General features: G+C 37.9%; 3 protein-coding genes across 4 annotated transcripts; 2 read left to right on the top strand and 1 right to left on the bottom strand.

The window, feature by feature from the left end:
* Positions 1-535: 535 nt before the first annotated feature.
* LOC137731457 (protein ESMERALDA 1-like) lies at positions 536-6,201 on the top strand. The gene is made up of 10 exons (XM_068470565.1): positions 536-1,057; positions 1,682-1,751; positions 1,961-2,028; positions 2,164-2,252; positions 2,745-2,942; positions 3,521-3,725; positions 3,836-4,003; positions 4,397-4,564; positions 4,651-4,841; positions 5,372-6,201. The coding sequence occupies exons 1-10, from the start codon at positions 692-694 to the stop codon at positions 5,532-5,534; spliced, it is 1,686 nt and encodes a 561-aa protein (XP_068326666.1). The 5' UTR covers positions 536-691; the 3' UTR covers positions 5,535-6,201.
* Positions 6,202-6,905: 704 nt separating this feature from the next.
* On the top strand, positions 6,906-10,030 carry LOC137731351 (phytanoyl-CoA dioxygenase-like). The gene is made up of 9 exons (XM_068470455.1): positions 6,906-7,145; positions 7,278-7,402; positions 7,553-7,613; positions 7,788-7,856; positions 7,991-8,109; positions 8,741-8,888; positions 9,045-9,189; positions 9,313-9,399; positions 9,647-10,030. Exons 1-9 carry the CDS (start codon positions 7,091-7,093, stop codon positions 9,696-9,698), a joined length of 861 nt encoding a protein of 286 aa, XP_068326556.1. The 5' UTR covers positions 6,906-7,090; the 3' UTR covers positions 9,699-10,030.
* Positions 10,031-10,702: 672 nt separating this feature from the next.
* Positions 10,703-13,832, bottom strand: LOC137732998 (uncharacterized). Of its 2 annotated transcripts, XM_068472225.1 has the most exons (7): positions 13,740-13,832; positions 12,491-12,758; positions 12,215-12,273; positions 12,032-12,110; positions 11,802-11,940; positions 11,470-11,583; positions 10,703-11,147 (listed from the first exon to the last, which is right to left on the bottom strand). In XM_068472225.1, the coding sequence occupies exons 2-7, from the start codon at positions 12,658-12,660 to the stop codon at positions 10,956-10,958; spliced, it is 753 nt and encodes a 250-aa protein (XP_068328326.1). In that variant the 5' UTR covers positions 12,661-12,758; positions 13,740-13,832; the 3' UTR covers positions 10,703-10,955. The 2 variants fall into 2 exon arrangements, with proteins under 2 accessions (XP_068328326.1, XP_068328327.1); XM_068472226.1 differs by lacking the exon at positions 13,740-13,832 and having other exon boundaries at positions 12,491-12,818.
* Between the last annotated feature and the right edge of the window lie 1,863 nt (positions 13,833-15,695).

The raw sequence follows: 15,695 nt of genomic DNA, 5'->3' as shown, positions 1-15,695 counted from the left end.
TAAAAACAAAAGGAAGCGTGCCCGTCGTTGTTAGTTGTCACTGAGAATGGTAACATCCAAATAAAATAAGAAAATATTCCAAAATTCAAGGCTCCTTGCAACTTAAAGCTACCAAACGGCAGCTTTGACTGATCATGTGTACCGTTATTGTAGAGTTCTAATTCAATAAAACAATGTCATTATTCACTATGGGGTCGTTCAGTGGTCATGAATGAATTATAAGTCTTAGACATGTTATGACGTAATTCGATTTCTTGCGCTGATGAATCGCACGATCGTAGTTAAAGGAAGACTGAAATGCTTTTGTGGGTTTTCCTCTTCCCGAAAATGTGAACTGCTATGAAAAAGCCATCAGATTTTTTTTTTTTTTTTAAAGAAAAAAAAATTAATACAATGTCACAATGTCACCATTTTTGGGAATGAACTCACTCAAATCAGAAAAATTAAAAATATTTTGAAGAAGTAAAAATCCCTGAGAGGAGAAAGCACGTGCACGCCGAACTCTTTCTTTGTTCAAATCAATACAACACAAACCCCTCTCTCTCTTCTTTCTCTCTCAAATTTTTTTTTTCCGTGCACTTTTTCTCAACATTTTCTCAGAAAACCCAATTCACGAGAAACACACAGCCAGAGAAAGAGAGAAGGCCACATGACGTAGCAGAGAGAGAGAGAGAGCAGCACAGAAATCCCAATGCACCCATACAACCGGCTACCGAGTAGCGGACACAACAGCCCATCGCCGCCGACTTCGCCGCTCCGCTCGCCCCGGTTCCGACACGGCCGCTCCAAAGCGGGTGGTCGGTTCAACCAGCCGGGTCGGACCCTAATCCAGCGCATCGTCTGGAACCTCCTCTCCGTTTTAATCCGCCGCCAGGGCTTCTTCCTATTCGCCCCTCTCCTCTACATCTCCGGCATGCTCCTCTACATGGGCTCCGTCTCTTTCGAGGTCGTTCCCGTCATCTCACGTCGTCTCGCCCCCGGCTCCGTCTACCGCAGCCCCCAACTCTACGCCAAGCTCCGCCCCGAAATGGATGCCGATAACTCCTCCGCCGATGCGGTGCGTTCATCTCTTCCTTCCTTCCTGATTTACGGTTTGAGATCTTATTCAGAATACATGAATTCGAATTTCATTGAATCTGCTGTTTTGTTTATTATTCTACATAATTATTTAATGAGGAAATTTAAATCATTGATTACATTGGATATAGGATTGCTGGGCGGGCCAAATTGCTTAGTGATTAGTACTTAATCCGCCACACTGCTTATTATTTAGCCTAGGGATTTGAAATCCTGTGTAAATGGACTATGGATTTGAACAGTCAATCTTCTAAGTTGCCATAGATAATCAAGCTAGTTACTGCAATCCTCCGGTGAACTATGCTGAAATTGAACTTATTACGATTGCATTTCGTGCTATTTAGTCATCTTAACCTTTGGGTCATACAACAAATAAGTAAATCACCATCAGGAGAAAATGCCGGGAATAGAAAAACTTCGAGATACTGCCCCTGTTACATGGGAAGCACTGTGTAGAAGTGGGCTACGAAGAAGTATTTCTTATCGATCTTTTTAAATATTCTTAGAGATCTTGGATTCTCTCGATGCGCTTATGACTTAGAATTCTAGGGAGTAGGTTCCTCATATGTAATGCTACTTACTGACCCAATCAGATTCTTTGTAGATTTCAACTGTATGGAAACATTCCTATAGAAGCGGCGAGTGGAGACCGTGTGTAAACAAATCCTCTGGAGGTATGAGTTACCTCAACTAGTTCTTGCAATTTTATACATTGATAGCTGCTGGTACACTTTTTGAATTTCTATGCGTTCACAGCCTTCCTTTCTGATATTTTTCCCTACTGTAGCATTAAAATTTGTTGTCTTTACGTTTTATTTTGGCATTATATGTTTCTTTCCATCTTCCTATAAGTTCTGAACTTGTAATGAATTTATGCTTGTAGGTTTGGCTGAGTCAAATGGTTATATATACATTGAGGCAAATGGTGGTCTAAATCAGCAGAGGACTTCAGTAAGTTTGACTCCTCATCTTGTTGAGCGTTTCTTTTCTTGTTTAAGCTTGTGCTTTGCCCATTGCATACGGAAGATCATTCTTGTAACAACTTTCTTGACTTCATGCTGCATGGTTGTTGTTGATGCTTTCTAGATATGCAATGCAGTTGCTGTTGCAGGCTATCTTAATGCAACACTTGTAATTCCCAATTTTCACTTTCATAGCATCTGGAGAGATCCAAGGTTTGTCAGCACTTATCTCTTTTTTGGTTGTGTTTGTAGGATCAGAATGCTTAACCATGAATATCCATGTTTATTAACTTTCTCAGTATATTGAAATTTGCAACCAAATTATGAGGTACATAATCCTATTAAAAAAGGGAAAAGAATATGAGGTTCACAAGAAACAATGTGTGTTTTCAGTTTGTTGCCTATACATCTCGACTCAGGTTAGCACTTCAGCTCAAAAGAAAACTGGAGGGGGGGATAAAAGTGTAAAGATACATGATAAGATAGAAGGAATAAACTGACATAAGGTGCAATACAACTTTTTTTTTCTTCCTTTTGGGCTGGCAGGAACACTGCGTTACAGATGTTCTGTTTATAGTGCTGCACCTTGCTTATCACCTCATAGTTTTTATTAGGAGGTTTCTGTTGAATAGGTACGAATATAGTATTTGGTACTTCATTCTCATATAACTAGACTCTGATTTTCTTCTTCTTACTATTGTCCAGTAAATTCAGGGATATTTATGACGAAGATCATTTCATCAGTATGTTGGAAAATGATGTCCGCGTGGTTAACAAGATTCCTGAATATTTAATGGAACGCTTTGACCACAATATGACCAATGTTTACAACTTCAGAATAAAAGCATGGTCACCCATTGTGTATTATAAGGAAGCTGTTCTCCCAAAGCTACTTGAAGAAAAGTGAGTCAGAAAATCTTAAATCTTTAGTTGCCTTTAGTTATTTAAAGTTACTTTCGCATTTGTCGTCCTGCTAAATATTGTGCTAAAATGGTAACTTTGCATCAAATTAGATAGTTTGTGTGCAGGTAGAGGTTTTAAATTTCAACCTCGACCTACCAGCCCCTCTGAATCTGATGTTCTTGGGTTGGACACTTTTGGCTATGTGTTTTCTATCAATCAAAATTCTGCTTGGCAGATGAGGTTTCCGGGGTTGAGGCGCAATAAACTTGTGTTCTTGATCTTAACTTTATTAGTGGCCATCAATCATTGATTCATTATTTGTATGTTGTTTTATTACTATTTTTAATGAGATCCAGTAACTATACTTAAAAAGTTTTTGTTCTCGGCATTGAACTAATATGGATTGTTATACACTTCGTTATATCGATTGCATATTCTAGGGATGCTTTTATTTCCGTATCTTTTTTTATGATCGGACATATTCATCCATCATCAATTTTGTCAATGGGTGTGGCAAGATTCAAGCAATGCTTTTATAAAATGATGCTTAATGATGATTACATTTGTGGATGAAACAGGGTTATACGGATTTCTCCTTTTGCAAATCGATTATCATTTGATTCTCCTCCTGCTGTCCAACGGCTAAGATGCTTGGCAAATTATGAAGCTTTAAAGTTTTCAAGTCCTATACTATCTTTGGGAGAAGCTTTGGTTGCAAGAATGAAAGAGCGCAGCACAAATTATGGTGGAAAATATATTTCTGTTCATCTTCGGTTTGAGGAGGTTTGTCTTGATCAACTAGAAGTGTGGCATTGTAATTGACTTTTTTATCACCTCATGAAGAAGATATTATATTTCTTTCTCAAGTGGAACAACTGCTATCCTATTTGCAGGACATGGTTGCATTCTCTTGCTGTGTTTTCGATGGTGGAGAGCAAGAAAATGAAGATATGAAAGCAGCAAGGGAAAGAGGTTGGAGAGGGAAATTTACCAAACCTGGCAGGGTTATACGTCCTGGAGCAATCAGGATTAATGGAAAATGCCCCCTCACTCCCTTAGAGGTATAACTTTTGCTTTTGGGTAGTTCTTGATGGCATGTTTAATTACAAACTGAACTTCTTATTGACAAACGGCAAAAAAGTTCTGCATTAATTCCAATTGAGCATGTAAATTTCATATTCGAGTTGAGCAACATAGGAGATGGTTATCCCTCCCTTATCCATTGTGTCATTCTTCTATTGGAACCCAGAATAGGAGGCACCTGCATTGCAAGGCAGCCTATGCCATTGTGCCATGATGCCATCTGCCAGCTGGGGTTCCCTAGCAACTGTTTTTTTTCTTTTGTTTTGTCGAGTTTATTATTTACTTCGGAAAGATTTTATGACTTTTTAAGTTTCTTTTGTATTTCTTGATATGACTAGTTTATTATTTCTTTTTCTATGTCACCTAATCAGGTTGGCTTGATGCTTAGGGGAATGGGTTTTGATAAGAACACATTTATATATTTGGCATCGGGAAAGATATATAATGCTGAGAAGACAATGGCCCCATTACTGGAAATGTTTCCTAATTTGCAGACAAAAGAGATGCTAGCGTCAGATGAAGAGCTTGCTCCATTCAAGGTCCAAATAGTTTTATTCTGTTTTGTTCTACCCTCTCTGCAGTCTGGTATAATACCATTGTTCTGACTTTGAGTTACTGCTACTAGAATTATTCTTCCAGGATGGCTGCAATAGATTACACTGTTTGTCTTCATAGTGAGGTATTTGTGACAACTCAAGGGGGGAACTTTCCCCATTTCTTGATCGGACACAGAAGATACTTGTATGGTGGACACTCAAAGACTATCAGGCCCGACAAGCGGAAGCTAGCATTACTCTTTGATAATCCAAAAATTGGGTATGTATGCATGACTTTTGCTGCTAGTTTAGTTTCTGTTTAGGTCACTCTAGTTTAGTTTCATTAAAAACGCATCTTCATATGTATTGAAATAGCTAGAAGTTTGGCTACAATTGCTGATATTTGTGTCAGGGCCTTTCTTTTATGGGTGTTGCGGCAGTAGGCAGGAAATGAGAAGTGATGTTATGGTTCTGGCTGTAGCAGTCAATTAAGAATAGATGAAAATACATTATGGACTCATGCGTTTGAGTTATATGAACAAAAATGTCTCGGACACCAAAGTAAACTTTGTGATGAATGTTTAACTTCAATTTTCCTTAATTTCTATATGTACCTATGATGTTGGACTTCAGTAGGGTTACCAAAGTGTTCATAGTTGGCTGTTTGTGCGAAGTTTTTAGTGACTAATTAGAATGAAATGAGTCGTCATCAACAATGGTGACATTAATATTGAAAAATCGTTTCTCACTATTAACATTCTTCAACATACACAGAAGTAACGTTTCTTGGTTTTGTTGTTCATTCCTCAGATGGAAGACCTTCAAGCGTCACCTGCTGGGCATGAGGACCCATAGTGATTCAAAGGGCTTTGAGCTCAAGAGGCCAAATGACTCGATATATTCCTTCCCATGCCCTGATTGTATGTGCCGCACAAACAAGACAGAAGGTTCAAGAGCAGCATCAGCTACATGATTTTGCTTGAAGATGCTTGTGATCACGTGAGCACACCTTACTGCTGACCTCTCCTTTTGTGTTGCTATTCTTTCATTTTTTTCCCCCTCCGTCCTGACGTGTAGAGGCATACACCAATTTTGGGAGATACAAGGAATTTGTTGGAGGTCACATTTGCCTAATTACTTACCCGGGATTGTACGGTGAAGAAGTTGGATAATTTTGTATATGATGTCAGAAGACAAGGTAGCGAGACACCAATCCTTTCATCACAAGAGTTTCCCGGTGTTTGACGGAGCATTGTTTCATATCTGCAGCTGCTGTATTTGACAAGCTGTGCACTGACAGATCACATTCCTTTCACACCCTGGTTTGGCCATGCATGTAGATTAGTTAGAGTTTGATCTGCAAGTGCAAATAGGGTCAGGTTGGATAATTTTTGTACATTTATCCAAGATCAGGGTATTCGATTTGATTTTGATTCTTTTTTTACTGTGTTCTTTCGGCGTTTCATACATGTATCTTTGCCTGATCTCTATCCCCTTCCGTAGAAGTTTTAGTGTCGTTACTGTCGCTCCCAGGATACGTACTCATCAGTATATACATTAATTTTTGTGATATAGGGAGCTTCAATGTATTTAGTTTGGCTTCAAATTTTTTGAAATTGCAGCGTGTTTCGTTTTCTTTTCTTCTGGCCAGAGCTAGTGCTCTGTTTTCTTTCTTTACTTGTGTATTCTTTGGACTTGCGTTTCCGGTCATGACCAATCTGCAACGGGCCAGTAGAAAAGTTAAAATATATGACAATGCGTAATTGACTTATCCATCGGTGTTGTTTCAATAAGCGTTTTATGGGAATGGGATACGGATCACGGAAATGTGGAGATTTTCTCCATCACACCACTTTCAGACGGCAGAACGTGATTTGATCCAGTTTTTCCGTTGGTAAGGATTTATTTTGCTCGCCTGACCCAAAATTGGTGAGGGTCAACGGTAAACCCAATTTGGTATATGGCGATTTACTACAGTGATGGAAATAACAGATCTTTTTTTTTTTTTAATAACTAATAATTTAATTTACTAATGTTAACATTCGTAAGAAAAAAAAAATGGTAAAACCCCACTGGAGATACTCTTAATTATAAATTACTTGAATTTGTATTCTTTGTTGGTAAAATTATAAGAAACTGTCAACACAATATTATCATATTCCACGATAAAATTATTGAGTTCTTGATTTTTTTTTTTTTTCTACATTATATTGCGTGATTGATTTGAAGATACCATCTTTCCAGTTTTTCGCGTCAAACTTTGTCTGATATTTTTTTTGACAAAAGATGAGATATTTACCAAAAAAAAAAAAAAGAAAAGTATTTCCTTTTTCCTTCGATCTTATCGGAAGAGTAAATTTGACAACCCCGCGAGAATTTATATAGAATCCAAGATTGCACGTTTTTATAGATATAAAAGATCACAGCGCAGAGGACCGGAGGACATTACGGTCGGTCAGCTCCGAAACGCCTCTAAAAGCTTCCAACGTTTGACGACCTGTTTGCTGGCCCCTCTCAGTCTCAGACGCCATGGGAATCGTCGGAAATCTCAGTCCTGACCAGCTCCAGACCTTCCACTCCCAAGGTAACCAAACCAAACCAAAACCTTAATTAATTAAGCTCCTAATTACCTCGTATTATCCTAAGACAACGCAAACACTTGTTAGCTTTGGGTTTTGACTTGGGGAATTGTTGTTAATGTTTTGTGGTTACGCAGGTTATCTTGTCATGGAATCGTTTGCGAGCGCGGAGGACATCGAGGCCATGAGGAGCAGAATGGACCAATTGCTCCAAGACTTTGACTGCTCTTCCACCGCCTCTATTTTCTCCACCAAGAACCAGGTTTCTCTTCTTTTTTTTTTTTTTTTTTTTTTTTTTTAAAAATTTAAATTATAATTAATTAGTTAATTTAATGTTTTTTTTTCATAATTTTTAGTTATTTGTATATGTTTCTCTGTAATTATATCTTCCCTTTTTAATTATATTTTACAGCAACAGACTACTGATAATTACTTCTATGATAGCGTCGACAACATTTCGTTTTTCTTCGAAGGTATAATTTATGTTTCAGTGTTCGATAACCTCGAAACCATTTACTTTGATTCCTGTTTGTATGTTGTTTTTCCTTTCTTTGTTAAAAAAAAAATTGAATTTTTAAGTAACTTGGTTCCAAATAATGAAATTGAACACTCAGTTAGCACAGCTTAAAATGTTTTAATTTTGGCAGAGAAAGCCTTTGGGAGTGATGGAGAACTGCAACAGCCGAAGGAACTTTCGATTAACAAAGTTGGCCATGGTAAGCTCTGAACCGCTTTCACAAACCCCTTTAGTTTTCTCCTTATCGTAGAAGTTGTAGAAATGGATTGTAGTTTTTGTCTTTGTGTTTTTAACTCGAACTAAGATTGTAAATCATGTGGTCTGTTGGTGCAGCGTTACATGAGCTCGATCCAGTATTTAAAAGGATCACGTATTCTGAGAAAATTTCAGGCTTGTTCTCCTCCTTGGGTTACAAAAGGCCCATTGTCATTCAGTCTATGTACATTTTCAAGGTATTACATCTTCTCTTGTGTTTAATGCTTTGTTCTTCGGCTTTTATAATTTTTATATTGATAAAGACTTAAGTCCATTTGGATGAAAGGGTTGTTTTCTGACAATAAGGCTAATTGGTCGAAAGAACCCTACAAACATTAGGCACAATGCATTTAGAATGACTATATACAATTTAGATTGGTATGGAGGCTTGTATATGTATACTGGTATTCGTGGTTGCAGATCGGGGACACTTATCGACATTTCTATACACTTATATGAAAACATATGCATTGAAAAATATGCGTTCAAAAGTTTTTACACAGATATGCACAAACATAATCAGGGAAAGGAAAGGGGTAAGACTTAATCGGCATTCCTGCCTCACCCCGCTTTGAGCAAGTTTTTTTATTTTTTATCTTATTGGGACTAGGTCTACAATGCAATATCACTTGTTTCTACGAAACGGTGAAATTAGCAATATTATCATTTGAAGGCAAATAAGCCCCTGCTAAACCTTGATTGCATGATTTTAAGTTGTCATAGTTTCGAATATAATTGTGTTCGAGAGATTGGTTATGTTAATATGTCTACACTGGTATGTTTTTCTTTAAGTATGTACAAACTAATCTGTAAGAATATTGTTGGCAGCAACCAGGAATCGGAGGTGAGGTAGTGCCACATCAGGATAATTCATTTCTTTATACCGATCCACCAACTTGCACAGGGTTGTGGCTGGCTTTAGAAGATGCAACAATAACGAATGGCTGCCTATGGGCTATTCCTGGATCTCAAAAGAGTAATATTCTCCTCCTCCACCTCTTCTTTACTATTTCTTCCCTAAAATACATCTTTGCCTATTTTAATTTTCTGCATACGAGCTGGAAAGGCTTTGAAATTGTTTGGTTCGGTCTAGTAATACTTTCTTGTAATTGGTCTTTATGTTGTTTTACAGATGGGCTTGTACGACGGTTCATTAGAGGAGAAGACGGTGTGACCTTTGATCGGCCTTCCCCTGTGTATGATCAAAAAGATTTTATTCCCATCGAAGTGAAAGCTGGGTCTTTAGTTGTTATTCACGGTGATCTTATTCATCAAAGGTCAGTTCAAATAAGCTGGGTCTTTAGTTGTTATTCATGGTGATCCTTTAAATTTTTATCCATAGTTGGGTGGTCTAAAGAGCCTATTTTTGCCTGTTTTTCTGTCAAATGTTTGAACTGCAGCTTCGAGAATCAGTCCTCGAAATCAAGGCATGCGTACAGCTTGCATGTGGTGGATACCGATGGCTGCAAATGGTCAAAAGATAATTGGTAATTACATCTTGCGTTGTAGAATCACTGAGCTTTACCCTTCGGCGTAGGAATTACTTGTAAACTCTACATCTTTTCTGGTTGCGTTGTAGAATCACTGAGCTTTATTTTGTTTGTTAATTAGAGAAACACCATAGGGCTCGTGTGGTGTCTAGGATTCTAACTTATCATCTCCCTGAGCATCGCCTACCGCTGAAGTCTGAACTGAATTATTCTAAAGAATGTGCATGGTTTTATGTTTAACCAGGATCAGGAGAAAAGTGGAGCCAGAGCCTCTCTATGTATCTTCTTTGACCTAAAACTTGCTCTGTAGATCTGTTACACAATGCCGCAATGATCCTCAAGCAGAGCCATCTACTTTGAGGTATTCCGTATTCGAAGTTCCTGTGAACATCTACATCCATAAGGGGGTTGTCGAGAAGAAATTCGATAAACGCTGAGCCATTTGTTTCTTTAGATGAATAAAGCTGAGCCATTTATCATTGTAATCAATAATCTTCTCTTGCTTTTTCAGGTGTGGACTGTTAAGTTAATAGTACATTGTATGAAAATTAGTATAAAACAGTACCTCCGAATACGAACAGCTTAGCCGTATATTGCTTGCTTTGTATGACAACCATCCATTGGTCTCTCTTCTTTCGGAAAATGATTTCTGCACACTTATTTATTGGAGCGGAAAATTTTGAATCCTCCAACAATAATCTTGTAGTCTTGTTGAGAAGCATGACGCACCATATCCCACATCCCCTTGCCATGAGTTGGGGAGGAAGGGTTACCTGCAAGTCTCATGTTCTATGATTCCTTTTCCGACCCGTCGGTTTGGTTGGCTAATTGGCTTTTTATAGCCACTCTTGCCTTTGGTCTCCAAGTTCCACATTCTTCATATTTCTCCATGTTCAATGTTCCATGGAAGTGCTTGATCATGTTTCTTTGTTCTAGCCTCACTTCCCACATCGGGTAATATCATATTACCGGTTCAGTTCGACTTGTCAATGGCAAATTACCGAACCGGTTCAAACCAAATGCGATGTTTTATAGCTTTGTTTTCAGGGAACTTTAACGAAAAGCTTCCGGTGCTGTTCATTTTAACGAAAAATCACATTTTTACACTAAAAAATTAATTTTGATACTATTCACTTTACCTTTTATTTTGTTCTTACCGTCAAAACTCAAAATTTTTAAGTTATTTTGCATTATTTTTTTTTTTATTTTTTATTTTTACTTAGTCCGGTCCAGTTTTAACGGTTGGAAGTGACCAATGAAACCCTAGAGATGGACCCAAAAAGGTCATACGTAGGTTTGGCAAGTGGGAATCCTATTTGCATGGCAATTTTAAAATTATTAGTTAATATAATTACATAAATATGTGGGCTGAACCATTTATCAAGTTGTTCGGACTTTCTCAGACAACCCTCGTTCCCATATGATTTTACCTAGATATCAACTAAATAATAATTCCGGCCGCATTCCGAAAAATATTCCGAAAAATGATAAGGTTGGATCGACAAATTTGTAGCTAGCCTACTAGCCAGGTCTTCTATCTGTTTGAATGATAGCTACTCCAGAAGCTTATTGCAGGTGCCAACACCGATGGCTGCAGCAAGGTGCCACGCAGCATGAAGGAACGGAGTCTGAGGAAACACGTCGTCGGCAAAGAACAGCACGCCTCCCAGTAGTGACGACATCTTATGTACAGTGTGTGCCATTCTTAGCTCAGGATCTTTTAATGCTCTCTTGGCGAATGCTACCTGGAAAATAACAAATAACGGGTGATGAGGAAACCGGAAACAATTTTAGCAGAACGATCGAGGAGCTTACGTAAACTTTTCACTTTACCTATGCCTACTTCCATATATCAGGTTTCCTGATTTGTCAAGCTTCAGTGCACAATGCAATGTTGTAGACACTAGTTTTTTTATTGCATTAAAACAGCAGTTTTTCCAAATCCTAAATGTCGTGATCGGCTGGTTTTACCTATTACTCGCTGAGCACACAGCATTTCCGACAAGGGTGACACTAGACGAGAGTCATGAAATTGATAACGAACGGTGGTTAAATCTTAAAAGTTACCTCCATCATTCCAGTATGAACAGCTGAAACCATCAGAGGCTGGAAGGGTAAACATAATGCAGAAGCTGCCATCAGCAATTTTGGGTTTTCATTTCTGAGGGCTCTTGACAGGCACTGCAAAAATATGAGTTGATCCATTTCGATTACATGCCTAAGCGAGCAACTGAGCAACTTTAGAGATACAACTAATAATTCGTACAATTAATGACACACTGGCGAGGCATAATCCATGTAAACATGCCAAAGATGAGTCTAAGCATATACAAATTAATCGTAGCGCTTCTTTGGATAAACAACCAACGCTTATTTTGGGGAGTTTTTATCTGACTTACTACTGTTGTTGTGGCTATCATTGTATAGTCGGCCCATCTTAAATACTTCCTTAGTTTTCCTCTCGAAGAATGATATAAACTTGAGGCGACTCCAACTCCAATTAATGAATTAGCATATAGCTTGGTACTTAGATTCTTCCTGTTTCCCGGAGGAGGATAAATTCAATTAGACCTGATGTATCAGTAAGAATATGTCTGTGTCTATCAACTGACTTACAAAAAAGTATTACCTTGGGGAGTGGATTCCAAGAACTATGAAAGGAAGTGAAGTGAGCACATTCACGACGGTTTCTGCAACACTCTGATCACCTAATAAAATGGGAAAATACGTAAGCAGATATGTGTTTGTCATGCAAGAAATCGGATTGCAAATCAGATGAAGATGAAAACAAATGCTTTTATATCTAAAATACCTTGAATGCAGCAGCCCTGGATGGGCTTCAAACAAGGCGGTGTTTGCTGCCACACTCGCCTGGAGAACAAGTAGACAAAGTTAATTGTGGTGGAATTTCTCTTCTATATATAACTGAATGTAGCACGACTTCAAGACTGCGGAAATTCATCACAATTATCTTAAACAAATATTACTTATCGCTTAGTCTTGTATCGTTGATGATAACTATACATAATCCAAAATATTATTAGCGTACGTTGATAAACAAGTCTCATTAATTAAATTTCTCACTCACTGCATAAAAAGCTGCTGATTTCCTCCGATAGCTGAGCTTCCACAAGTTGAGTGAGAAAGGTCCCCAGTTTCAGTAGTCTCTTCTGATTCAAACCGTGAGCAGGGCACCACATGCACCCCATGCATGCCCTCTAGGGCTCTACTCCGGTTCAATGTACTTTGGGGACTCATATTTTTTTCTGGAATACCTTTTGCCAGCAATCACTTGCTGGCAAATGTCGGAGGAAGCGTGCAGACTGCGAGCCAATATACTGCTCAAAAGAGCACCACTACAAAACAGCAGCAGTATTTCCACAAATTAAGAGCAGAAAAAATCATAATGTTGAGCAATCACTGAAGCTACAAATCAAACGTGCATTAAAAAGAAAATCACGAATCTTTTGATTCCAAAGGTAAAAGATTTTTATCTGGTTTTGATCCCTATGCTGTTCATAGAGGGCTCATTCAGTCTTGTACATGATTTATTTATTTATTTTGGTTTTGTTCTTTAACTCGAACTGTCGATGGCGTGAGATCACCTTGTGCAAACACTTGATTCACAGCTAAAGGTTCATGTAGCATGTAGTAGTTTAAGAGAGGGTTTGCGGCGATACGCTTTAACTACTGTTCAAGGTTCAAGGAAGACAACGTGAAGTTTTTCTTTTACCCTGCAAATTAATCTAAACATGTAAACTAGACCCTGACAAGCTATCCTGGTGCATGTTTCTAAGTTGTACTGCTACAATCTGCAATAAATCAAACCGAACCAGGCAGAAACCTGAATGTACGCTTAAGTCCGGTCCAAAAATACTAAAAAACCGAAATCACCCACAAGTTCAGGTAACCGTCCGGCCCAGAATTTACTTGTAGTAGTGCCACATGCAAGAAAGTTGGATCAATTCAATCAAGCAGGAATTTTTAAATCCGAGCAGCAATTGTGGTTTGCTACGCACCTATCAGAGGGTGGGTATGCCCTACTAAATCAGGAACTCGGCGCATGCTTAATGTGACCTCAGCACGAGGTGATAATGAGTCTCTCATCCGCTCAACTTAAATACTCATACAACCATTCACTTTAATCAAGTTTGAGCAAATGTGGTTATAGGTGCAATGATGTCATCACAAATCCAACATAACTGGGCAGCCCGGAAGCAGAAAGAAATTCAGTGTGTCAAGTCATTAATTACAAAGCAAGCAAGCCACCAACGGTCACATTAAAAACATCACAGAAAATTGTACTACCGAAACAGAGAACGAGAGAGCGAGAGAACCTGGGTCGAATTGGTGGAGCTGAGACAGAAGATGAGGGGGGTTGGGTGTAAATAAAGCGAAATGAAGGGATTTAAATATAAAAGGGAAAAGAGGAAGGGGAGTTGAGTTGGAACTTGGAGGAAGGAGACAGGGGAAGAAGATGCGCATCTCCCCTCCTAAATTCTAAATTCTAATTTGGCTGCGCATATTCCCCAATTCCTATCAAAAGGTTCTTTCCTTCCAAACTAAAATTCTAATTTCTTTGATTAAAAATGGTGTTTTAGTCAAGATAATTTTTGAGATTGTCATAACTCATAATTTTGATATTTGAGATTTAAAATCGATACGAGTGGTCTTGAATTGTTTATTATCACTCATTTTGGTCATTCTTTAAACAAAATTCCCTCAACTTAACGGAGATTTTTCACGGAATAACCATAATGATTGAGGTGGACAATCTCAGAGACGACTTGTATTGATTTTAAATCTCATATACCAAAGTGAGAAGTTATATCAATCTCATGAATCATTTTTGTTAAAAAAACCATTAAAATGTACCAAAATTCTAATTTCTTTTAAGCAATAAGAAAGCCAAGGGCGGCAAGTTATTTTTGCAGTGTTTTGCTCGTCTCTTCTCTCAACTTTGTTATTGTATTTTCTTAATACAAAAATATATACTAAGTCAAGAGTGTAGGAATAAATTAGTTCAGATATAGATCCTCTCCGGATCCATGCATCCTAATCCTAGAGATTCTCTTCGGATTGATGGATCCCTAGGATTAGGCTGCATGGATCCGAAGAGGATCCATGTCCAATTAGTTCGATGTTGTTATTCATAAGATTTAAATTTAAGTTTTTTGATACATTGATATTATCTATACAAAAGGATGAGAAAATGAGTTAGACCTCAAAATAGGCTAACCATAATAATCTGTATTAAATTTGTGTTTGACGAGAATCGCATTCAAAACTTGTACGAGCAATTTCTTACTCCATTTTCTTTTCAAATTAAAACTTTAATTGATAATTTGTTTCGCTTCTTAATTTTAAAATTGTCACAATTTTTTTTCTGGCCAAACAATAAATTTGTTATATTAAATGTTAAATTAGGAGTTGATAGGGTTCAATCCCACCGTGGTGGAAGGATAACATCCCTCTCAACTAGTATAATTCTCAAACAAATATCTGTTTTCAGAAAATAAAAAATTTGTGATTCTCAAACAATCTGTTTTTAATTTTCAAATGATAACTAATAAATCTTATATAGATAGAGAGTTTACTCCACGTCCAAATAGTGGGCCTCACTCCTCAGACGGAACATAGCAGAGAGAGAGAGAGAGAGAGAGAGAGAGAGAGAGATTGTGAGCCCCACAACCTGACTCGGGAAAAAAAGGTCCCCTCAATGCAACGTCTGCATTCGACGGCCCAGATACAGAATCCAGGCCCTAGGCCCGCTAAGCATTGGCTCGTTCTGATATTGGGCTACCTAGCCATGTTCACGGTGAGCCCACAGTTGCATGATTGTGTTCCTCTTGCATCTGTATAATTTTGTGTGTATTAATTAACTAAATAATCATTATTAGTAAATTAAGTAAAAATTAACAATCAGATCAAGATTCAAGACGTTTTACATTTTTTTTTGTTGACTCCATTTCTTTGAAATTAATATCCTATTATCTGTAAGATATGATCATGGATTCATGGAGGTGGACTTGTCTTTCGCAGCTAAGTTTAGCTGTCATTCTTAAATTGGTGATTTTCGGGTTAGCTGTGCTGGTCAACATTTCTCTGCCTACCCAAATTTGTATTTACATTTAAATATCATCACACGGTTTCAAATGAAGAGTCGATATCCTCTTTGGATCTCTGTGTTTGGAGTCTAAAGATCTGGAAATTTGGATCGTTGAAGAGAGAAAATAGTGATACAGATCCTTAGTTTGTATGAGGTGGATCAGTGAAATAGACTAATAAGGATT

Source organism: Pyrus communis, chromosome 4, assembly GCF_963583255.1.
Source record: "Pyrus communis chromosome 4, drPyrComm1.1, whole genome shotgun sequence".
NCBI classification, from domain to species: domain Eukaryota; kingdom Viridiplantae; phylum Streptophyta; class Magnoliopsida; order Rosales; family Rosaceae; genus Pyrus; species Pyrus communis.
Note: the sequence above shows the minus strand (reverse complement) of the source record. Positions and strands in the feature narration are given on the sequence as shown.